The sequence below is a fragment of the Lepidochelys kempii genome, chromosome 5, assembly GCF_965140285.1.
Source record: "Lepidochelys kempii isolate rLepKem1 chromosome 5, rLepKem1.hap1, whole genome shotgun sequence".
Lineage (NCBI taxonomy): Eukaryota > Metazoa > Chordata > Testudines > Cheloniidae > Lepidochelys > Lepidochelys kempii.
The window spans coordinates 108,556,103-108,581,554 of NC_136384.1; the positions used below are offsets into that span (position 1 = coordinate 108,556,103).

The window sequence follows — 25,452 nt, forward strand, 5'->3', positions numbered from 1 at the left end:
GATCACTATCTGTTGAGCCCGATGATCTAGCCAGGTTTCTATCCACTTTACAGTCCATTCATCCAGTCCATACTTCTTTAAACTTGCCGGCAAGAATACTGGAAGAGTGCTTTACTTGCCAGTGCTTTACCATAATGATAAAGAAAAAATATTGATATGAGCAAAAGTCTGCAATACTGATGTCCATGCATGGGAAGAGTTAAAGCAAAGAGCCCTTACAGTAGGATAATAGGAGAACATATTGATTCACCTTACAGTGTGTGCAGAAAAGAGATTGAGTGGTATTGTATCTTCTGGTTGTTGTCCCAAACTGGCTTTGTACTCTTCCAAATGTTCTGCTGGCACATATATAATCCTGCAATAAAACACAAAACAAAACACACAAAAGCAAAACAGAAGTCATGGGTCATGCCTCAGGTAACCTAAGGAAACGCTGAGTGATAGCCTTTTCAGACCATTTTAAGCATCAATTGATGTGAAACAGATAGCCCAGGTACAAGGAAGGATGATTTGCAACTATGCAAACCATATCCCTAATTAAGCAGTCACATTACTACGCATCTGTAGTCATGTTAGCGCCTGTCCACTTCACCAAGCTATCTGGTGCTCATCACACCATTTTTCATTTCTAATACTGGAAATGTACAGTTCAGTCGTGGCAAAGATTGTCCTGCTGAAGGACTGGTTTACAACAAAAAGCCCTTGGCATCAACATGCTGAAGAACATGACTGGTGCGCAGCAGCACTACTGTCCCTTTCTGGAAGCTTGTTTACACACATTTTACAGTAGCTTTTATGATTTCCATCAAGGTTTGATTTTTGTTCTCCACAGTTCCTGTGAAGATAGATGCAATAGATAGATAGGTAGATGCAATAACAGCCATGAGGGTGATGCATACACAGAGTAAGAAGCCTGAACAACACATCATCAGCAAAACAGTAGAGGGGAAGGGAGTGCAGAAAAATAATATTGGTTCCTCGTTTTTCAGCCAGTGCTAATGACAATGGTGTCTTTATGGTGGCAGGGAGGAGTCCAAAAGGCCCTTCAGCATTCTTACCAATTAAAAGAATGGATCATTCCAATATAGTCAAACAGGAGAATGATGCTGATAGAACATTCTTTGCAGCTGGGTATTTGAGAACAGTTCCAAAGAATATGACAAGAACCTAAATAACCTGGGGAATCACAGTGTCTTTCCCCATTTTTTCCCCAAAAACTCTTAAAAGTTCCAGAAAACAAAAATCTTTTGGTCCAGCTCTTGTCCTGCACTGGAAGAAAACTTACTAGTTTCAAACTGAGGTCTACCCTGCCAATCATCTGGTTGTGGAAAAGGCAAGGCAATTTATTCTCCCACAGAATGGGCATGGAGACAAGCCTGGCAAATGCACAGACATCCCAAGTTCCATGAGAAGGGAAATCCTGCAACACTCAGTGTATCTGTACAGGCCTGGGGTATTTGCATAGAAGCCCAATTCCTTTTCACTACTCCACAAAAGTATCCCTTATCTTGTGCTCCAATTTGTTTTCAACTGCACATGATAAGGGAGTAAAGGGAAGAGCACGTAGAAGGAACTTACATAAAACAATGCTGTCAACCTACAGCTTTGGGGTATAAAATTGATGGCAAAGAAAAGCCCCCTCCACTGTCCCTGACAAGGCATGCACCACTCCCCACCACACAATTAAAGTGTCTCAAAAATGCACAAGGGGCTTCCACTGAGGAAGGGAGAAATAATGCCTCTTCTACTCAATCCTCTCTAATAAAATAGTTTCCCTTTGGCTGAAATTCCAGGTTTTCCCACCCTCCATGTTGTTTGGTTTTCTTTCCTAAGACCTATTATAGCCTTTTGTGCCTGGGCCATCATGAAAATGCCCCCATTCAAACACTAGTGCCAATTACTGAGTGCTTTTCAGTTCTGAAACACAAAATGCCAATACAAAACTTTCAGAGCAATGCCACAGCCTGCTACTTGCATTTCCTCAAGAGTAGGACATCAATAGGAATCTTAGTTTTATATGATAAAAAAAAAACTCTGATAATAAACAACATAAAAATCTGCATTTTTCCACGATTAAAATGAAATGCTGAACTTTTTCATTTCCCTAGTCACAATACATACAGGTATCACTTGAACACAATGTTTTATTGACAGTAGAACCCTGTTTATCGGAGCCGCCATTATTTGGCTCTCCATATTAACTGAATCACGAGCCACCCAGAGCTGAGGTGGAGGCTGGCTGCCCAACCCCAAAGCTGCTGTCAGCCCCAGGCAGGTGGTAGCATAGTTAATACAGAGAGACAGATATGGAGGCTCAGATAAATGGAGTTCTACCGTATATGTTTTTATTTTTTCACAAAATGTAAAAACTAAAGATTCTCACAAATATTTTTCCATGGCAAACAGATTTCTAGGATTCTTGTACATCACTAATGGACATACACTAGTACAACACATTTATATTATCAGGCCTAGGTTCTGAAATGGAAAAAAAAAGACCAAATCAAACTTTTCATAAAACTATTTTGCAAAGTTCCCTTTGTTTCTCCACATTTTACAATAAGTTCCCTTGTCACTCAACCTCACCTCTCCAGCTGTGAGTGTCATAAATGGGAACAAAGAGTTAGAGCTGCTCTGACATAGCAACTCAACTACTACTTTTGCAGGCTAGCTCATAAGAATTCCTACCATTATAAAAGCCATGAAAACATTAAAATGTCATTTAAACAAGAGAAAAGCATCTATTGATCTAATTATTTCCACCCTTCACTCAAATTAATCAAATTTCACCTTAATACAAATGCAGACATAAACAGCAAACCATAATAAAGTATTTTTAAAAAAAGTGTCTGCTATAAAGAATTCAGGACCATAAACAGCCCTGAGGCTGCTCTAAATTGTGCTTGCAGGTGGTCTGACCCCCAGGGTCATGAGACTGCCATGGTGATATAATTCCACCTTTGTCTCCCCTAGAGTCTTCCACCAAGAGCTCATCCATACCCAAGAATCAGGACCTAAAAGACCAGATTAAAAAGAAAAAAAAACAACAGTGTATTGTTTCAAGGGATCACATCTACAAAAGTCTCACAAGTGTCTTATCTTAATCATTATGTTTGCAAATGTGAACATGGTAAACCAGACTTCCTAATTAATTCCATTATAATGTTTTATATAAACAATATGGTCCAAAATTTTGCCCTGAGATAGGCACATAGCTTCCTACTGATTTAAATCAGTGGAAGCTATTCTCATGTGTCTGAAGAAAGAACTGGACCCAACAGTTCATGTTTTACCTATCCTCTGTCTACAGTAAATATACCAAAGCAAACACATAATTTGAATGCACTTAGCACTTAAATAAATACAGTACAACCTTGCTAATTTGAATTGCCCTAATCCACACACCCTATCATTTGCACACAAAACCTGCCTCTCTCTTCTCACTTCTCAGCTAAGATTTGACAGAGGTGTCCATTTGTGAATTTGTTTTTTATGTAGCCAATTATAAAGGCTTCAGCTATTTTACAAAATATGCTACAGAATATTTGGTAGTACACCAGAAAGTATCAGCATGAATAAAAAAGGAAGTTATGCTTGTCATACATGAAGTTGTATTCTGTGTGGGGAGGTTACTGCGATTAGCAAGTCAACAATTTCCAAAATTCAGTCATCTGTAATCAACTCCCCAGTCATTCCTGCAATTAGCTAGGTTCTACTGTAACGTTAGTACCATTTAGAATTCTCCCCCCTTTCTCCCTATATTTACACCATGTTACTCAAATGAAATGATAGAACTAGATCTAGTGGAATAACCAAAATTGTAGGGAGGTAGGCTCTGCATGAGAGCATACAGTACAATGCCCTAACAAAGGAAAACTGTTAAAAGCCCTCTTTTATTGGGGCTGCTCTCTTTGGGACAGACTTTAGGCTAGTCTCTGCAAGATGTTGACTGCCATCTTCAGTGAGAGCTGGGGGCACTCAGTGCCTCCAGGAATTGCTCAGTACCTTGAATGATCAAATCATCGGTGACCAGGGGCCTAGGACTCTGAAGGTTCCCAGGCATTGGGCCACTGGAACACTGTGGTTCTTAGTGCTGAGAGACAGAAATAAAGATAACATTGTTCTACTCCAACATTGAAAAGGCTCATCCATAGGAGAAACTGACACCAGCTTTAAAACTTACTCCAAAATGTGGTCAGGAAAAAGGACGGAGAAGTGTAACAAACTGCTGGGGGGGAGGGGATTGAGGAGATAGGGAGGACATACAAATCAGAGAAACAAGGGTAAATGAGTGAATTATAGTTGCATTGTATTTCTGATCTGTAAGAGGTTAAAATGTCAAAGTTTAATAACTTCCTCTCCTTTATAACAGTCAGTTTTATATTGAAAATGTTGCTATTTCCTTTCTGATGAGATGTAAAAAAAAATGTTTTAACATATACTTTGCAAAGAAAGCAGTGACAATGGAAACACCAAATGGTGTAGATATAAAAACATTTCGTAAACACAACACCGCATGCAGTACAAAAGGAACATTCATTGCATGCTTGGTCAAACAGCCACACAAAAACCTTTAAACACAAAGAGAGGAAACAAACTGAGTAACGAAGTAGGTACACATTCAGGACAAGTTACTGGAGTCAACATACAGTTTACTTTACCAAACCTTTAGTTTACCAAACCTTTTTGTTACATGTGGAGAAAATAAAACATTAGTGCCAAAGAAAATATGACACTGAGATTAATCCAGATATCAGTACATCTACATATGTATCAATTCCCATGATTGTTCTCTTACACACAAGCTATTAGGATACATTCTATATGGATAATACGACTGAAATAAAATAAAGTAAAAATCAGCAATTTTTCAGAAACCAGTGTTTTTAATACAGTCTGAGGAAGTATGCTCCAATCTGCATGCTTAAAAGCCATATATATATATTTACTGTACCTATATCTGGATACATCCCTGACATTTTGGGTGTTATAAAAGCATGAAATGATTCACAGACAAGTTGCAACACAGAGCCATAATGAGCTTTTGAATCACCGATACTCACACATAAAAGGGGGCCTGATCATCAGCAGGTGCTGGAGAAGATCTAGAATGTGAAGCATACGATGCAGCATCTTTTTACAATAGTCTTAACAAATGTCAGTGTCTCAGGCTGAATGTAAGTTGCATACATATGTAGTTAAAAGTGTGAGCTTCTGTTTGTTTATTTTATTTATTTATTTATTTATTTTTATCCCTCCCACCAACATTCCATCTACACCTCCCCCGGAAAGCATCTGCTCTTTATTGGTGTCTATAGCAGTGATTATTAACAAGCATGGGAAAATGGAACTGCAATCAATCTTTTATTCCTTGATCAGGAATTCATCCACACACTTTAGGTTAAGGCAGGTGAATTTTGATTCAGCTCAGTAATTATCTGGCAGATGTTACTAGCAGCTGCTGCTGAGCAAAAAACCCTGGCTATTATTACAGAAATATAAGAGCCTCTGGCAAGGTGGAGTGAGAAGTTAAAAAAAATGCATTCTGGCAAGGCCACACATCTGGTTTTCCCCAAAAAATAATGAAACCTGGAATTCAAGCTGGCTGGTCTTGAACTCCTGAAACTCAAATATCCTTGAGTAAAAATAAAACAAAGGTGCAATCTGCAATAGGTGCACAGTACAAATGTTTTGGGTGGTTTTTCAACAAATCAGGTTCCCCATAAAACATGCAACACAACTTTGTAAGTGAAATGTTTCATTTAAGCCCCACCCATGCCTCCACAACTTCACATTTGAGGCCCTACAGTGCAGCCCCCTCCCTATATGCTGTAAGTTAATCAGGACTGTAATGGGAATGATTTGATTCCTCTCCCCACAGGCTAAGCATGCTGCCTCCCACACGACTGTTAACCCGTTAGTCTGAAAGACTGGGCATTGAACCACTAGGGTCTCCTGCATGGCAGGGCAGAATACTTTCATTGGCCTCCAGACTGATATGGGCTAGGTTATGCACCCTGTTCAGCAATCAGCAATCGCTACAGTTCTGCATAATCAGAGCTCTCCAGTTTGGGCATTTGCAGAAAAATCCAGGTGTATTTTTGTGATACTGTAATTCAGTGTTTTTCTGGCAACAGTGCTCTTGACAGTGTAAAATGAACGAGAAGTGATGCTGTACTGACAAAAGAGGGTAACAAGAGCAAGAGCAAAACCAGAGTCATTTAGAGCCAAATGTCACAGTCCTTCCTCCTGCAAGACTCCCAGTGAAGTCACAGCAGGGTTCGGCCTTTTATTTGGTTATTTCTTTGCAGTGGAGGGAGCAGGCTTCAACTTGTGAAGTTTTATTAAGCAGGCTTTTAATAGATAACTGTAGATGTCAAATGAAAACTTGACATATTCAGCATTATAATGACAAATGTCTTGTTTCTTTGAGATTTTCTACGTCCATCAAATCTCTGATAGAACAACAACCACCCTGACTACAACATCAAATTTTCATTTAAAAATCTACATTTACCAGTTAAAACCGACTGAAGAAATCTTCAAAAATGAACCTGTATCAATGGTACTTAGACAAGTTGAAGTCTGTTCCTCCCACACGGCAAAGAAATAACCAGGGTAAAAAAATCCTGGTACAGCTGCACCCACAGCTGTCCCAAGCCATGCCCTTTGAAATTTAAAGCAATACAACCGTTATGTGCTACATTTAATTGCAACACATTGTCAACCTTTTGCTCACTACTTTTTAAAAACTGTGTATTTCCATATCTTTTGCCTTGTGTATATCTTAATTTCCCTGTCTCCCTTTACACCACATTTTCTTTCTTACCACAGATGCTGATGCATATTTTCCTGCATTGTCTTAAGTAATTGTTTCCTCTTTTCCTTCTCTCCCTCTCTCTCTCCTCCTTTTCATACATGTTCTCTACCCCGTCATATATTTTCTGTTCTTTTCCCCCTTTCCATGTCTCCCCTCAAAATCTTTATGTTAATTTCTCTTTTCTAATCCCATCAATCTTTCCCTCTCCACTACTCCCATGCCCGCTCACAGACCCATTTACCCCTACATTTTATTTAGACACCTAACAATCACTGGATTACTAACAATTTGGATGTACTATCCAAAGATTCAGACAAAAATGGGCAGCCTGCACTGTGCAAGGAGAAAAACCAGATGAGAAGCAAGCTTTCTTCTTCAGCATCATGGCTGGGACAGAGGAGTGTGCTGGGGTTCCCAGCAGGGTCCTCTCCTTGACCATGATTGAGTCCATCTTTCTTATCAAATGCTAGTGATACTCCCAGTTCTCTTTAGTTGCTGTGGAAAGATGCAGTCTATCTTTGGTTTCATCTTTCTGATGCAAGGGTAGGTGGGAGGGCTACACTGCTCTATCCCTCCCCTCCCCTTCTGATTGTTGTGACTGGAGTGTGTGCGCGGGGGGGTGGGACGATTCTGCTACTCTAACCGTTTCTCATTCTCTTAAATCTCTCTCCCTTTCCCCACGAATATCTCCAATTACTGCTACTGGGGCTGCTATACTTGTGTCTACACAACCTGTGGCCATGAGCCTCCCAGTTGCTCTTCAAAAGGTTTTTTTACCTTGTTTTGAGTAAAGACAGGCAGAGCAATGCTGATGACAGCAAAGGAAATGCACAGGTTGACAGACGTGTGGATTTCACAACCGTGCTAAAAATAGCGGTGTCTATGTTGCAGCTCAGGCTCTGAAGCCTTAGGAGGGTGGTGGGCTTCAGAGGACAAGCCACAACTTCAAAGTATTGTCTACACAAGCTATTTGCAGCACAGTAGAATCAGCCCTGTGAGCCAGAGTCTGACAACCCAGTCTGGGAGGCTGGGTGCCATGGGCTGCATACACATATCCTCTTAGGAATTGTCTATACTAGAGAAGCACACCAAATCAATTTAACCCTTGCTTGCATTGATTTAGCTTATGTCAGCAAATTACCAATTTAAATTTATTCAATATAAGCAAAGATTATCATGGTTTTAAGTGTCAACATAGGGGTTTGCACTGATTTTGCGAGACTGAGTTTTAAATCAATTCAAACCAGTGTACTTTTGTAGTACAGACAATGCCTTTTCTTCTCCTCCTCCCCACAAAGGAGCTGAAGTGAAACTGGCCTGATGCTTGTCAATTTCACTGCTGCCCACAGGGTTCAGAAAACTAACAGGACTAATCAGCCTGGCAAAGCTCTAAGCAGCAGCAGTACAGGCTCTGGAGCTTGCTCTCTGCAGACTCAGGAAGACATCACTGAATCCCTTTACAGATGGTTCATTTTGGAAGGTTATCTCCACAACTATAAGAGCTACACACATAATTTTATTTTAAAAGGAAAGCTTAGATTCTGAAATTGACAAAATATACGGTGGGGGGAATGGGGAGGGAAACGGGGACACTTACTCTCCACATGCAAGTGGATTTTTCAAGCCTTGTATTAAATCATGCACATTCTAAAAAGTCTGTTGTTTGGAGTGCTATTATTACAATAGTAGCTCCCTTTTATGTACCAACAGAGAACTGGAAAAGCCTTCACAAGATGTACTGTATTTCTGCCTTTTGTCATAGATGTACTGAAAATATCCTTTCAACGTTCTTCTTCTGCATTAATATCACGTGTCATACTTTCTGTTTGGCAACCAGCAAAGATGAGTTCATTATAAAGATATTCTGCAAACAAAATCACTTGTGCTATGGCAAGAACAACTCACATTTCAGAATCACAAATCCCCAATTAAAGTCTTCTTATTTTCTTGATATGAAAAGTTTTTTTCTAAAAGCCACATGGCAAGTGGAAAATTCTAGTTGCAGCTCCCCAATTAGAGGTAAATAGAAATGTTGGGACTTGAATGAGCCTGATTTGAGAAAGTTGCTCTTTAAAAGGTTTTGATTACCTTGTTCTCGAGTAAAGACAGGCAGATCAATGATAATAGCACCAAAGGAAACACACAAAACCTTTCACAAATGATTTCAACTTTCAATTATATAAAGCCCCAATTTAAAGATGACTTTAATTTTCAGGAGCAAAAAACTCCCCCAAAACCTGTCCTGATTAGAATATTGACTTGCATTATGTTTCTTGACTGCAAGTCCCTTCCCACCACAACTCTTACCCTCGCTTTACCTACTTTATATCAGATCCAATGAGTGAATGTCTCCTCAGCATAGCCCGGGCCTGTGCATTGGTTAAATTAGTGGTTGTCTCTTCATTAATGGATAGAATACAATCCCCCACACCGATTCGTCCATCACGACTTATGGAACCGCCATGGATGATGCTGCGGACTATCATTCCCGAGCCGTCTTTATTGGAACTTACGGTCATACCTATTATAAGACAGGCATGGAGCAGATTATTGTGTATATAAATAAGGAACACAGTGTATAAAGTGAAATACACTCCACCTGCACTGAGCCATAATGGAGTGTGCAGATGAAGGAGATGTGAATTGCACCCCTAAATCTGGGTCTGGTTTCAATGCACTCTATAGGCCCAAAGATGCTAATCCAGCCTGTGGGCAGGAACAGCAGTCACAGCCCTAGACAAAGACATTATTATTGAACTTTCATACCAAAAGAAAAATGTAACTGAAGTGGTATTTAAAACAGAGAGAAACAAAAATAAAAAAAGCTTGAGTGAGAGAGAGATAAATTGCTTCTAAACATGATCAGCTAGATCAGTCTTAGATGGTAAAGGTAATTTTATTTATTTTAATTATATTAGAGAGGGTTTTTAAAAAACAAAACCAGAAAAATCCTGAGGTTTGAAACGAAGTCAGGATCAATAAATAGGAACAGAAAAGTCAATACACCTAACGCTGATCAACATATTCTTGGTGCGTACAGAATGCCTGATCCAATGTCCATTGAAGTTCATTGGCATCTTCCCATTGATTTCAATGGACACTGGATCAAGTAGTGCCTTATGATTTAGGTTAGAGCGTGTTGTTGAGAGAGAGATCATATGTCAGTAATATACACTTTAGCTAGGTCACGCAGTACCTTATAAGCCTACACTTACAGACAATCCTTGTTTACATCTTCCTTTCACTACAGGAAGTAGGAAAGACAGATGCTGCTCACTATTTTGGTTGATTCTGACTCATACTCACTGAAGGATTTCAAGTATGTTTGTGTGTTCGGGTATTTTTAAATACAGGTTTTTTCATTTTTTATTTTTGAGCACATTTAGTGTTCATGAAAAGTACCTGACTGTCATTCTCCAGAGCTGTCTTTCTCTAATAATCTACAGAACAGGCAAAAGAAAGGTACCTGTAGGACAGCAGGTCAAGCTCCTCTACTCAGCACTGCCAATGAACCTCTAGGGATGGGAGGTTAATACTATCTCCTTAACCAAGTCTGCCTTTGTCCTCTGTAGTAAGAGTGCCACAAAGCGTGCCAGTTAACACCAAGGCCAAATATTTCAAACATAAGCACCTAAAGTTAGGCTCTTAAATCCACGTTTAGTCTCCTTAATAACAATGACCTGATTTGTAGAGTTCTGACTACCCACAGCTCCCACCCACTTTAGTGGGAACTAAAGGAACTCATTGCTTCTGCAAAGCAAACCAGGTTTATGTAGGGGGCCTAAATGTAGATATAGGAGCCAGCACCCAAATTCTGAAAATTTTGTCCAGCACAACAAGACCCTGGAACACTCATTAAGGTTATACTCAGCCTGCTTACACCCCTAGAGCTTTTGAAAATAGGCATAAAAGGTGAGGTAAACAAAACTGGGCACCTATAAGCACCACCATAAAGGTTCTTTCACACTCATAGAACAGAATCATAGAATATCAGGGGTGGAAGGGACCTCAGGAGGTCATCTAGTCCAACCCCCAAATAAAAAGTGAGGAACACATTTTGAAAGGGGGAAATGTTGTAATGATTTAAAGAAACAAGTAACAATAGGCCAAATACTGGCTTGTCCTATGCATGGACTCATGCCAGAAACTATAAAGCTCTTATTAAGTGGCTCCTGATTACATGAAACCACCTCTCTCCCCATTTGCAGTTGAGATCAATGGAGGCTACAGAGACGGAGCCTCCTGAGTTGAAGCAGGGGGCTGCTGCTAACAAGCACGGCTCTGAACTCTGGAATGGTCTTCCTTGCTTTGGCATGCCAGGGCCCAGATTTATTAACCTCCCAGGCACACTACAAAGCTCATCTCTTTTTCAGGGCATTTAATAATAAAACAGATGGAAGGACACAAGGTTATTTGGGGTAGAGGACTCATGTTTGGCAGGTATTTTGAGCTCTGGGCAGGTTCTCTGATTGTCTCAATGAACACGTACATATGTATTTTAACCTACTGTAAAACACCCAGAGGAAAGGATGCTTTCGATTTTCATAAATTCTTCTACCCCATGGCTAGTAGTGGAGTACAGGACAGAAGTCAGCTGCCTTTATTCCGCCACCTAGGTTAGTTCAAAACCAATGCTGCACACATGACAGATGGCCAGCGTAGGCTGTGGTCTGGGGGCATCGTCCATACGTTTATTCTCACACACTCCCGCATCCAACACTAATCTCTGGGCAGATCCCCTTGCACGCGTTATTCATAGCGGAAACAGAACGCACATGTAGTTCTACGTTGAGCTGCACTCAGCGCCAGAACGCAGGCAGCATGTGTGTTCCTTTCTGTGGGCATTACCCGTTTCCCGGGTGCCAACGAAAATCTCTCTCCAGATTATGAACCCAGTTTCTCCCTTGGGTAAATGAGCACAGCTCCACTGTAATCAACACAATCATACCAACGACAAATTTGGCCCCTTGCCTATGAGATCACATCAATATTAAACTTTACTTGCATGTCTGATGTCACATCCATGACTTCAGAAGAACAAGCAAAGAAAAAAAATGAAATGCCACCGCTAGTGCATCAACAGCTTTCACTAATATTACCAGAGCAATGACACTTTACCTTTCATTATATCTGAACCTCCCAACATAGGTTTTTTAATTAAACCGCAAGCTAACAGTGTTGTGTCTGAGTTTGAAGCCATGACCGATGCCATTTAAAGAAACAAAATGCCAGTTCTCAACTGAAATAACTGACACAGCTGCAGCTTTCAACACCATTATACAGCACTTGATTTAGCTCCTTTACTAAAAGTGAAAGTTAAAAGCAGTGCAGCCATGTGTGCAAAACGCTGGCCAGGCCCCAGCAGCACAAGGGTCCAGAACAAGAAGGGGTTGCAAGGGGAAGGGGGAGGGGACAGCCAAAAGCTAGATTCTTTTATTTTCACATTATATCATACATACTACGACTAAGGAATTCCAGCTTTTTGCCATTTAACTTTGGACTACATATAAATACACTACATACTCTGGACTACATATAATTGGGTGTTCTTATGTTTATGTTTCACTGATACACTAGACATGCAACTTACTGACCCTACTCACTGCACCTACAGTACATGTGGACAGTATGGAGTGCTTAGGTATTCTTGGCAAAGGCTGGACTTCGGACTACATTGTGATCTCCAGCTATATGGTGGGGAGCAGGGAGAGTAAGAGCTCCCCATCCATCTTTGCACACCTTGGGTAAGGGATATCTAGAATCATACAGTTTGCATTTGAAGGGACAGCTGTCAAGATACACCTCTCCTGGGAGTAACTCAGCAGAAAGAAGGCAGGCCAGGGCTCCCCCTACATGCTTCAATCATCAATACATGACTGTTAGCTATTTAGCTAACTAGAAGGAAATGACTACACAGGGCTACTATGTGCCCTACTTTGGGGGCAGTCCAGAGCTGCACTGCCCCATGTGGAACACCATTAGGCATTCTGGTGCAGTGCCTCCTGCGATTGACTAGATGCACTGTAAAGGGAATAATTTTCCACAACCTTTAAGGGGGGCCACCTACATCCCTCTCCATACAGCCAGCCAGCCAGCCAGCTTTACTGGCCAATACATGGGGGGTGGGGAGAGGGGAGGGGATGGAGCTCCACCTGTTTTCTGCAGAGTTGTTTCCAGCAAATGGCCACGTTGGCTGTAGTCCCGCATACCCAGGTGCAGGGGCTGAGATGGCCCTTATACAGGCCATACCAAATGGAGCAGGGAGCTATTCCTGTCTATTCCCCACTGCAGGGCCACTGAAGGGCAGGGTACAATCCAGCCCAAAATGTTTCAACTTGTCAACTGAGCCTGTGCACACCATACTGTCTAGTCATATTGTGGGTGCAGTCAGTAGGGTCAGGAAATTACACATCCCAGATAAACATAAAACCATAAAGTCTGGAATAAGGTCTAACAATTATTGAGTCTTTGAACTCAAAATATTATCCATTAAAGAGATAAAGGGCAGCTTTTTCAAATGTATTTAGACACCTAAAGATGAAAACAGAAGTCACATGAAATCAATAGGAGTTAGGTGCTCAACCTACTTAGGCCCTGTTGAAAATCCCCCTAGATAACTATCTGTATGCTTAGGTGCCTAAATACCCTTGAAAATCTGGCCCAGAGTCCTTTGACCCAAGTCCTTTTCATGCTCCAGTGCAGAACTCCTCAACCCTCTGATAGCCAATTATACAAACTGCTTAGTCTCATTTTCCTCAAGTTTCAGTCATGACCTTAATTTTATTTTATTCCATCTAAATCAGTTAATATAAATGATGATGGTAACGAAGAAAAATATTAAAAGTATTAGATTTTTTTTTACAAAACAGCTCAGTGTAGAAGTTCCTCCATTTTTTGATTTATTAGAAGGAAATATATTTGGTTGGACTATCAAGCACTTTGCTTTTTTTTTTATTGTTGATTTTTATTTTATTATTGGAGCTTAACTGACTGATGAGGCAACACCTGCTTTCACCACTCTCAATGAACTGAGACCAGGAGAGGACTGAGTATAAAGGCAAGGGTACACCTACTATACTACAGTGAAGATCTTCAGAAGTAACTGGAGTAGGCTGAAAAGTGAAGACAACAGGCCATACAGACAGGGAAATATTAGCCGAGAAAGAGCAATCACACCAATGATCAGATACTCTACCTAGACTTGAATTGCCTTTTGCAATAGTGATAGTCTTCTCATGCATGTTTTTGGGTGTATTTTGGATTGTGGAACTTCCCTCAGTAGTAGATGTCAGGTAGCTCTTTTCCATTAAATACACTGCATCCTAATACAAAGAAAAAACAACATTTCAATTCAAAACAGCAAGTTCAAAATATGACTGAACTTAATAGGATGTAAAAATCACAAATATTTGACAATAAGCCAAGCTTTAAGAATAACAACCACAGTTACCAACTTTCACGCAGTAAGTAAGCACCCCAACTTTCACAACAAGCCAAAAATCAAGCTAATCCCATTTCAAAACAAGGCCAAAACAAGTCAATCCCTAAGAACCTCAACACCCAATGTGACTAGATCCCCTCGGCGTACAGTCTGGGACTGTGGTGATCCCACTGTGCCCCCCTGACTCTCTCCCCCCTGCTTGCCGGGCGAGCTGATCAAAAAGAAAAAAGAAGCAACAAGCTACGACAAGCAACAAGCTACAAGCCAAAAACTAGTCAACAAGCAACTTACAAGCCAATTAAGCGAAAAAGAAGCCCAATTTCTGTTTTTTTCCCCAAGGTTTGGCATGTCTGATAACAACAGCTAATTTAATAAGAAACTGCAATTTATTTATTTTTTTAAATGAAAATCACACTGAGCCAAAGGGAAGAAAATATACATCAAAGAGGATGTCATTAAAAACCTAATAGTTTGCACAGAGTAGTATCTAAGCTTGTTTGTGAACTGAACTATATGTTTATATGAGGCGGTCAGATGCGAGAACTCCCTTTTCACATCTCATGCACTACCCAGGCCTTGAGCTGAGGCATACAGAAGAAAGTGGGTTAGTATGGCTAAAGCCTTTGCTCCAGTTCCCCTATTTGTCCTGCTTGTGTGTAGTGATTTATTGCTGGTATAGGCCAGCAATGAATTCCTTTACTAGCTCCTCCATTCCCCCAGAGCAAGGAGGGCAGAGGAAGAACTGTGATTCAGGGATGTGTCTCTCAGCCACACCACCTGACAGGGCTACTCCTGGGCTGGTAGTCCTTGCTCTGGCTTGTGCCTAAAGTCACAATCCAGCTATGAGATACCAGAGTTGACTCCCAGAAATAACTTTATGTTCGCCAGGAAGTAGCTGTGAGCAAATGTTGATTTTTCACAATGACCATGGCATGTAAATAATATTCTCTGTATAAAAGCCATACAACAGGATCTTTACTTTTCCAGTAAGGTCAGGGTGCGCTGTGATAGCAGAGTTTGTATTTTGTGCAACTTCGGCTGACACCTGAGGTTCCATCCAAGCAGCTATGTTTTCATATTCAGCATGTTTCTCAGAAACATCTGAAGGCAGAGGACCCTTTTTGGAAACACCACCAGCAGGTATCATGCTCGTGTCCTCTAAGGATTGGTTCTCTCCCACTTCCTGGATTAGATCCACGTTGTATAGATTCTTGTTGGATGGTTGGAAATCAGTTGAGGCATTTGAGGAATCTTCACCAACACCCTGTTAAACAGAATCAGAAATAGTGAATAAAAAAAAAATTAACGATCTTATATAGTTAGGGTCCTACCAAATTGGCGGCCACAAAAGAAGTGTCACAGACTGTGAAATCTGGTCTTTTGTGTTCTTTTACCCGATACCATACAGATTTTATGGGGGAGACCATCATTTCTCATATTGGGGGTCCAGACCCAAAAGGCAGTTGCAGGGGGGTTGCAAGGTAATTTTAGGGGGTTGAAAGGTTATTTTATGTTTTGTCACCCTTACTTCTGCGCTGCCTTCAGAGCTGGGCAGTCAGAGAGCGGTGGCTGTTGGCCAGGTGCCCAGCTCTGAAGGCAGCGCAGAAGTAAGGGTGGCAATACCATACCATGTCACCCTTACTCCTGCACTGCTGCCTTCAGATCTGGGCGGCCGGACAGTGGCGGCTGCTGACTGAGGGCCCAGCTCTGCAGGCAGCTGCACAGAAATAAGGGTGGCAATACCATACCATGCCAGTCTTACTTCTGCGCGGCTGCTGGCCATCAGCAGCAGTGCAGGAGTAAGGGGTAGCAGAACTCCCTGCTACAATAACCTTGCAACCCCCTTCCCCCAACTCTTTTTTGGGTCAGGACCCCTACAATGACAACACCATGAAATTTCAGTTGAAATAGCTGAAAACATGAAATTTAAGATTTTTAAATTTCTATGACTGTGAAATTGACTAAAATGGACTGTGAATTTGGTAGGGCCCTATATATAGTATTGTTAAAATGGATATTTTATGCTAAATATGTTAAACTGAAGCTACAGCTTTTTGAACTCTTACGTACAACTACTTGTTATCAAATAAAATACAGTGTCTTCACAGATCACTGACCATCATTTTACTATAACAAGATTTTCTTTTATAAACATTTTCTTCTTTTGTTGCATTTTTTCTACTATTAAAATATTTATGGCAGAAAATATTTACAGGCCAGATCCTCAGCTGGTATAAACTGGTATAGCTCTAGAGACTTTCTACATCAATATTTATATGCTTGTCCTGCAACAGGGCATACTTGCAGTAGATGGACGGGGAATATAAAAGACCAGAAGACCCAATGCTGAACAACCAAGTGTGGATGTTTTCAAGTTTGCCAAGCTTTCTTTGATAATCCACATTTTTATTTAAAAGAGAGGTCAAGCAGTATTTACTCCAAATTTCACTGACCTGGGCTGCATTACCACAGTAAATCTTTTTATACAAGATTGGCTGAAAATTTTAAACCTGACTATTGGTTTAGGGGGCTCTTGATTTTTGGATGCACAGTTTACAACACCTTAAAGGGCCTGGTTTTAGCACTTCCTGAAAATCAGGCCCTCTACAGTTGCGAACTGGTATGCAAAGTCCCAAGTCATTTTTGAAAATGCAGGCTACTAACTACTGTTAAACAATGTATCAAAGACATTAAAGCATTTTCCTTCACCATCAGAAATAGTACGCAATTTCTCTTATTCCATCTCTTTCCTTCTTCAGCATATTTCAATAGTTACAAGAACTCTCCCCTCCCCTTAATTCTCCTACACTGCTCTCAAAATATCCCCTATTCCTCTCTCAGATATCATTCGTTTTATATATGACACAAAGTGCACAGCAAGCAGTAGTGTTTTGTGATATTTTACATCAGAAGGCATTAAAATTTATTTTCACTGACTTTTTATGATGTTCTGCTTGCTCCTAATCCCATCACCAAGTGTGACCAAATGCACAAGCAGTACAGCAGATGTGAAGGCATCAGTTCTCACTGATGTCAGTGAAAGTTTTTTTCATTTATTTCAATGGGAGCTGGATCAATCCCTTTCAGAGTAAATACAGTGTTAAAGTAGGAATGGCAGCTGTCTTTCAAGCATGCTGATGATGACTAAATAGATTAGGATTCCGGTGTTCTGTTCTATAAATGGTAGGAGGTGATTTTATTTTTATTGCACCACGTTGATTAGAAGGATTTAGGCTTTTATCTCTTCAAATGCAACTTAGATGGAACACTCAAATGTGGGCCTGTTTTGATTACTATCCAGACAGTTTCGATGACCATCTTCTGAAATTGTTTCTTTGTGCATATCTACCTTTTTCTCCTTTCCATGTATCTACTACACTGAATACCAGCACACTGAAAAGCATAGTCATGCATGGACATATGGGTGGGCATTGGATAGGTGGCTGAGTGTAGCTATCATATATCAGTACAGGGATTCTCCTTTTTATATATATAACTGCAAAAGAGTGCTGTAAGTTTTAACACATAAACTGAGAATTCACATGTCTTCAGGAAGAAAGAGGCAACTTCTTTTAGACTGTCATTGATGGTACAGATATGGCTCATTTCACGGTACAAGGATGGGAAAGCTACATCAGACATGGTCTGTTCATGTTTATTCTCCTGATGATGCTATTTCTGCTGCCTGAAAACCTTTAGGTTCTATATTTTAGTGCACATGCAGCTACGAATGAATTACACTGGTGCCACTCCCTACATTTTTTGTTACTCTGTAACAGTAGGTCACCACTTTAAAATTTGCAACTTATATTTTATTTATTTGAGGAAAATGCACCTGATTATTTTGATTTAAAACATTTTTCTTTAGTTATTTTGAAAACAATAAAGCACTCAAAAGCCTGTATTCCAGTGACCTATCATATGAGATGCACTTTCCAAATGGCTAGACACATCCAGTTTCACTGTGTTCTCATATGCCTATAACGTACACTTCTTTGGGTTGTACTGCATCAGCCCCTTGTTTCAGAGGTCTCCTTGTTAACACTAGTTTCTCCACTGCCTTACACCATGTGTAGTTGTTTACACTTCTGCAGAGAGTTGAAAGTGCTACCAGATTAGAATATTAACATTTTATACCCATTGTGCACTGATGTAAATAGCTGCACAAGGAGCCAGGCAGTGGAGAATCAGACCCATCAATTTTAAAAGCTCAAATAAAAATGGCCTCTAAAAAATGCTGAAAAAAACTGAAGACTTCAGGGAGCCCCAGCACCATGCATTCAGTAAGACCAGCCTTTGTCCTGTAAAATGTATGTTTCTCAGCATGCATAGTGCATAATCCCTTTAAGTAACAATTACTAAGTTAAACAATACAATCTGTCCCATTGGCAGAGCAAAGGTACACTCTATTGTGGATTAGGAGATTCCATTAGGAGATGAACTCAGCTTTCAGTCCCATGGATAGTAAAGACTGAACACATTCCAGAAATGATAATGCCAGCCACTGAGTCTCAGGTGTGCAGGAAGATGCAGCAGCTGCTCTATTCAAGATTACATACTGCAAACCATCCAAGAAAACTACATGGTGTTGCCCGCAAAGATGATCACAGGTCTACCTCAAATATTTGAAGAAACACACTGGAAAAGTCCTGGCTAAAAAAAATTAATAGTTTTCTAACAAACAAAGAAAAGGCAATGACTGGGAGGAACAAAAAAGGGACCATCAATACACAAAAGCAATTCAATATGGGTATGTGAGTGGCACAAAAATAAAAAATATTTTTTGTATTTCTTAGGAACTTGTTCTTTGCTGATTAACTGCGTTTAACTGCTAATGGAATCTCAATCAGCAAATAATTATAGCATCATTGTCTCAGGAACATAGAAATTAACATAATTCTAACTACTACATAATAAAGATATGCAGAAAATGAGAGTAACTTTTGCTTTCATGCCTAAACTATTGTACCTGTAATAGAATGCAATTTTTCTGTGTACAGCCATTTATGTAGCCAGTCTTTAATATGCTCTGAAATTTAATAACAATTTACATTTTTGTAGCAGATTACTCAGCACAAATTTGATGTTACAAATTGTCTCCAAACAGGTTAACTTTCTGGTGATACAAAATACAATCAAAGCTTTGAACCGTCTATCTCCTTCTCTCTCTGACATACAAGTCTGAAAGGTATCCAATCAACACTACCTAAATGAAATTGCACTTTAATCTGATAACGAACCTATGAGCAGATGGAACTGTGGCAACATAATGCCTCTACATTTAATACAGCAGCTAGACATAAACATTGAGTTTTTTATACTTCTAATCAAGGTCTGCCATCAATAAAATTATATTTTCTTTTTACCTTGGGAGTTGATGATGGAAGAGAGAGGCTGTAGTTCAGACCATCACTACAGCTACTGCCGTGCAGAGCTAACAGAGAAGCCTGGAAGGTGTCATCATTGTCTGAAGTATACTGTGATTCAAAGGTGGATTCATCCGCTAGATCTGCCTCACTTGAGTCCACCTAATAACAAAAGGCAATTTAATCAGGCTATCTGCTACTTTCAGACCACATAAGCCCCAAACACTTGCACATGTGTGGCTAAATCCTTGCTGGTACTTTGCTTAATATTTTTCTGTTTTATACAAAATCTTCTATACACAGTGGACCAAATTCTACATGCAATTACACCTACGTAACCCCAAACGGAATAGAGGTTGCACAGGTGTATCTGAAAGCCAAACTTGGCTCTGAGTTTTTGCAAATACTACAGAGCAGAGATGAGCTAACAGCCATGACCACGGATATTAGATAGTGGAAAAATGCTGCTTTATTCTATGCAGTCAACAAATCCCGGAGACTTTTTTTTTGTTTGTTTTCCTTCTTGGTGAATAAATGCTACAAAAATGGGAATCTTCACTTACTGCCACATTTTAGGGACAAATTAATTTCCCTCCCCCTAGTAGTTTGTTTAAATAGGCTTGGTGGTTTTTAAAAGGTACAGAAATTTTTTAAAGGTACAGAAATATTTTAAAAATACAAACTCCTGGGGTTTTAGGCCCTTTACTTTGTTCCCATATTTCCAAAGTAGTTTATATTATTAAAAAGATTTGCAAGCTATTATCTTTTAACATGAGATAATAACTAATATGACAGATAGCACGATTTTAAAACCTCACTATATGCATGTACAATCACTACAGTTTCATAAGGCTTGTCATATGCATATACTAGTACAGTGGCAACTGTATTATACTGTACTTTATCATCTATATACTATGTTCCTGTATCTAATCTAATTCACACCAATATAAATCAGGAATTACACTATTGTAAAACAGGTGTATACCAGAATCATACCTACACGGTCAACTCCAGATGAAGCAAATACAGCCAACTCTGTTGATAATCCACAGGTTAAGACCCTTCTAAGTAGAGCTGGTAACACAGCTCATAATACTGTATTTTATTTTATATGGTTAATCATATTATTAATTAGTAATTTCAGATTTCCAATTATGATAATTGTCACAATGGACTGTAATGGCTCAAAAGGATTGATTCCTTCTGTTGCATCAATGATCCATGGATTAGAGCAGTGTTCCCCAAACTTGGGATACCACTTGTGCAGGGAAAGCCCCTGGCGGGCCGGGCCGGTTTGTTTACCTGCCGCGTATGCAGGTTTGGCCAATCACAGCTCTCACTGGCCACGGTTCGCTGCTGCAGGCCAATGGGGGCTGCGGGAAGCGGCGTGGGCCGAGGGACGTACCGGCCGCCGCTTCCCGCAGCCCCCATTGGCCTGGAGATGCAAACCGCGGCCAGTGCGAGCAGTGATCGGCCGAACCTGCGGATGTGGCAAGTAAACAAACCGGCCCAACCCGCCAGGGGCTTTCACTGCACAAGCAGCATCCCAAGTTTGGGAAACACTGGATTAGAGCAATGTCTTTTATATTTCCACTGAGACCCTTGTGCTAATGCAAATGGACCTCTCTCATAACAGACTCAATTTTATCAAAGGTGTATGCAGAAATTTTTTTTAAAAAGGTACTACCTTGCATCCCTGTACAATTCAGAGCAAGTGTTTACATTCAGTCTTCAACTGACTCTGTTGTGTTTAGGTACAACAGCATATGCAGTATGCTTTTCCACTAGGTAGATTATGCTCTAAAATATATAACATAACATACCTAACTCAGACTCCTGAAATATATGTTGCTAGGCCACAACAGACCAGATGAAGGATGAAGTCAAAGACTTTCCTCTGAATTTTTAAAAAAGCATGCCTAAACTGCATGTGCAAAACCTACAGGCCAAATCCTGGGCTTATCACTTAGTTTTAACTGAGGCTCTTTTAAAAATTTTACTGAGTCCCATTTTCAAAAGTGATTTAAACATTTAAGGGTCAGATTTTTAAGGGTATTTAGGCACCTATCTCCCACTTCAATTGGAGTAAGATGCCTAAATATCATTAAAAATCTGGCCCTTAGAAGCCTAACTGCAATTGACTTCCAAGGAGATTTAGGCACGTAAGATCCTAGGTCACTTTTGAAAATAGATCTTAGGAAGCGAAGTCACTTAGGTGTGTTGGAGAATTTTACCCTTCAGTCCATATTCAGGCAAACTTAGACTGAAGTCTAAACTGTGCCTGAATAAAAACTGAGTAAAGTGAGAAAGGACTTCAGTATTTGGCCTTATATTTGCAAATGGAAAACAAGTAACTGCATATACTTTGCAGTCTCCGGATCTTGAATTTGTAACTGCCGATGCAAATTCCCATTTTGCAGATACAATTTAGGCACCCAGTTTCGAAAATGTAAACCTTATAATTATTTCATTTTTTGTATTGTTATTAATATAATCAGCATTATTTTCAAACGTTTTTCACATTCCATGTCCGGAAAGGATCATCTTTCTGACCTCCAATACAATATAGGCCACAGAACTTTTTCCAAATAATTACTACAGCAGATCTTTAAGAAAAACATCCAATCTTGATTAAACAATTGTCAGTCATGGAGAACCCATTTTGACACTTAGCAAATTGTTCCAATTGTTAATTACTCTCACTGTCAAAAATGTCCATCTTATTTCCTGTCTGAATTTATCTCGCTTCAACTTCTAGCCATTGGATCATGACTTACCTTTCTGTGGTAGATTGAAAAGCACATTATTAAATATTTGTTCCTCATGTAGATACTCAGACTATAATCAAGTTACCCCTTAACCTTCCCTTTGTTAAACTAAATCGATAGACTCAAAGAGCTCAATCTATCACTATAACTCACATTTTTCCTAATCCTTTACTCATTCTCCAGACTCTTCTCTGAACCCTCTCAAATTCACCAACATCCTTCTTGAAATGTGAGCACCTGAGTTGCATGAATAAAACCTTTGGGCCAAATTCTGAGCTCAGTTTTTACTCAATCCTTACTCAGCCAACTAGCAATAAAGGACATTTCTCACTTACAACCTAGTTTCTCTTTGATGTATCAATAAAGTCATAATCTTGTTGTCGGGAAAACAACTGTGATATTATAAATGCTGTACGATGATAGCAAGGCAAGATTAAACAGAAAGAGGATAGGGACAGTGGAATTTAAAGACATTGTTAGAAAAAAGCACTTTCGTAATTCACAAACATGAAAAACTATGACAAACACGTGGAAGGATTTAATTCTCCTATTTAACAGTTTTTTTCTGTATGAAACATCCTCTTTAAGGATGCTGATGATTTTTTATAAATTTAACTTAAACTTCTCAATTCATATCTGTATCAAAATATGACTTCAACGGGAGCTGAAGGTACTCAATATTTCTTAGTAAGTGCTCAGCATCGTGCAAGTTCAGGACCCAGGACTGAGCAAATAAAGAGAAGAATACATTAAAAATCTGGATTCCTATTGGCAGTTTCTGGAGACGAGGAAAAGTATCTACGCTTCATGTAAGTTGCTTGCACTGTAAAAATCCAGTTTTTATACTCACAAATCTTGTGATCACTGAACAATCTTGTAGTGTAAATACAGCTATTAAAAAAAGAAATGCAGACAACTTTTAAATAAAGTTGCACAGCAAGAATGCCATTTAGAGGCAAAACAGAGTTCCACCAACTTTTCAAACTTTTAAAAAAAGAGACATCCACATTATCACATGTTGGTAAATAGAAGTTTCTACTATGTAGTTAAATAAAAGCTTACATACAAAGGACAAGGTTTTTTGAAGTCACCTATGAAGTCTGAATGCCCAATGCCCATCATTACAATTGGAACTGGGCACAGAAATCTCTTAGCTGGCTTTGAAAAAATCTCAGCCAAATATTTTCTTATTTTCTAGTCGCTAAAACATTCTGGCTAGAGAATCATCTGGTGCAAACTGGTGGAGCTCTACTGATTTCAATGGATCTATGCCAGTTTACAGCATTTGGCTATCTGGTGAGATCATGACAGGTCACATGTGAAGTGAGGCTAAACACTTTAAAAAGATCATAAGCAGAGTGACGAAAAAGACTTTTCATTACATTTGGACAAGGCAAAAAACAATGTTAAAAGGGTTTTAACAGAAATCTTGATAAATTGTGCCCACTAACCAGAGCCAGCTCAGCACGGAAGAGGGCTGCATCAACTGGCCCTTCCTCCTCAAGTGACTGGGCAGTGTAGAAAAAGGAATCTTCCTTAGCAGAAACATAACCCTCTTCTGGTGAAAGCTGCAGAAAGAATGAAGCTCTGAGTTGGATGAGTGGCCAGTATATAGGACATGCAGAGTCAGTAATGTTAAGGGAGTTTTAGAAATGCAAATAAATACCAAATACAGAAGAGAAATCATCTCAATCAAAATCATGGTGTGGGGTAAGTAAAATGATACATATTTTAACCTTCACATGTTGTTTTACCTGATGTAGTACACAGAACCCATCATATACTATACAAATAAGTTTAAGGCTTCTGTATTCTTTGCCCATAATTAAGCATTTACAAAAAGAGTCATCACATGGTCCACCCAGGGGTACAGAGCATGGAATTTTAATCACTGAAACAATAGGCCTCTATTACTAGAGCTAAAGGAGTAACTGTTAGCTGGTCACAATAGTGAGCTCTTATCCTCTATGTAGGCCAGCCACTAGAGGAGGACAAAATATACTTTGTCAGTGTGGAACAGATGCATCAATTTTTTTCCATGTAATTTGCTGCTGCTGTTAGGTGCTGTCCAACACCCCTGTAGAGCAAAATATTATTTCTAGTGTGGCGGAACTCAGCAAGTATAACGTGTTAAATATTTAATGCTGAACCTTTATACAAAGCCAGAGAAAAGTAACACTTAATCATGCTTCATCCTCTTTCATGCTTTAAACAAGATATTAATTCTGAAAAATGTGTTTTGCAAGAAACATTATTGTGCAACATGGAGCATTCATTCTAATCTGCAAACGTTTTTTTACAGGAAACAAGTTAAAAATATCTCTTTCAACAAAAATAAAAATACAAAATTCCTTGTAACTTTTGTTATTACTACAGGGTTAACTGCTAAGAGCCAGAATCTGAAATCAAGGAGAATTCTGTGCAGGGAAGGACTGTGGGATTGTAACATTCGAGAGAGAGAGAGAGAGGAAAAAAAAATAATTCAGTCTTATAAATAAAATGGGCCAGATCCTCAGATGGTGGAAATTGGTGTAACTCCACTGATTCCAACTTAAACCAAGGGAGAATCTGGTCAAATATTTTGTTTTTACTCTGTAATTATTCAAAGAAGCATTATTCCAAAGGCTTTGTTTGATTTCCCTGGTCAGTGAGGAAGGGAGTATGGTTCAATGAGCTCTGGCTTCTATTCATGTCTCTCTCTAATACTCTCACTATGTGGTCTTGACCAAGCTATTTATCCTCTTGGTAGTGCTTTAATTTCTCTCTCTCTAAAATGTGAAAAAAGAAAAGGAGTACTTGTGGCACCTTAGAGACTAACAAATTTATTTGAGCATAAGCTTTCGTGAGCTACAGCTCACTTCATTGGATAAGTGAGCTGTAGCTCACAAAAGCTTATGCTCAAGTAAATTTGTTAGTCTCTAAGGTGCCACAAGTACTCCTTTTCTTTTTGCGGATACAGACTAACACGGCTGCTACTTTGAAATCTAAAATGTGAGTAATCCTGCTTACCAAAGGAGGACTATTTGAGGTTTAATTAATGTTTGTAAAGTATTT

The 25,452-nt window shown here is 39.5% G+C and overlaps 1 protein-coding gene across 17 annotated transcripts in view; it reads right to left on the bottom strand.

Annotated features, from left to right (window-relative positions):
• Positions 1-25,452, bottom strand: part of MPDZ (multiple PDZ domain crumbs cell polarity complex component) — a 134,249-nt gene that overhangs the window by 54,656 nt on the left and 54,141 nt on the right. For 9 of the 17 annotated variants that reach the window (XM_073345394.2, XM_073345403.2, XM_073345397.2 and 6 more), the window contains 8 exons: positions 23,850-23,966; positions 19,628-19,789; positions 19,231-19,290; positions 15,241-15,525; positions 14,016-14,142; positions 9,143-9,341; positions 5,064-5,105; positions 251-355 (listed from right to left, as the gene is read on the bottom strand). In XM_073345394.2, coding sequence (XP_073201495.1) covers positions 251-355; positions 5,064-5,105; positions 9,143-9,341; positions 14,016-14,142; positions 15,241-15,525; positions 19,231-19,290; positions 19,628-19,789; positions 23,850-23,966 — 1,097 coding nt within the window. The remainder of the gene's footprint in view (positions 1-250; positions 356-5,063; positions 5,106-9,142; positions 9,342-14,015; positions 14,143-15,240; positions 15,526-19,230; positions 19,291-19,627; positions 19,790-23,849; positions 23,967-25,452) is intronic. The other 8 variants (XM_073345411.2, XM_073345409.2, XM_073345399.2 and 5 more) reach the window with 2 other exon arrangements.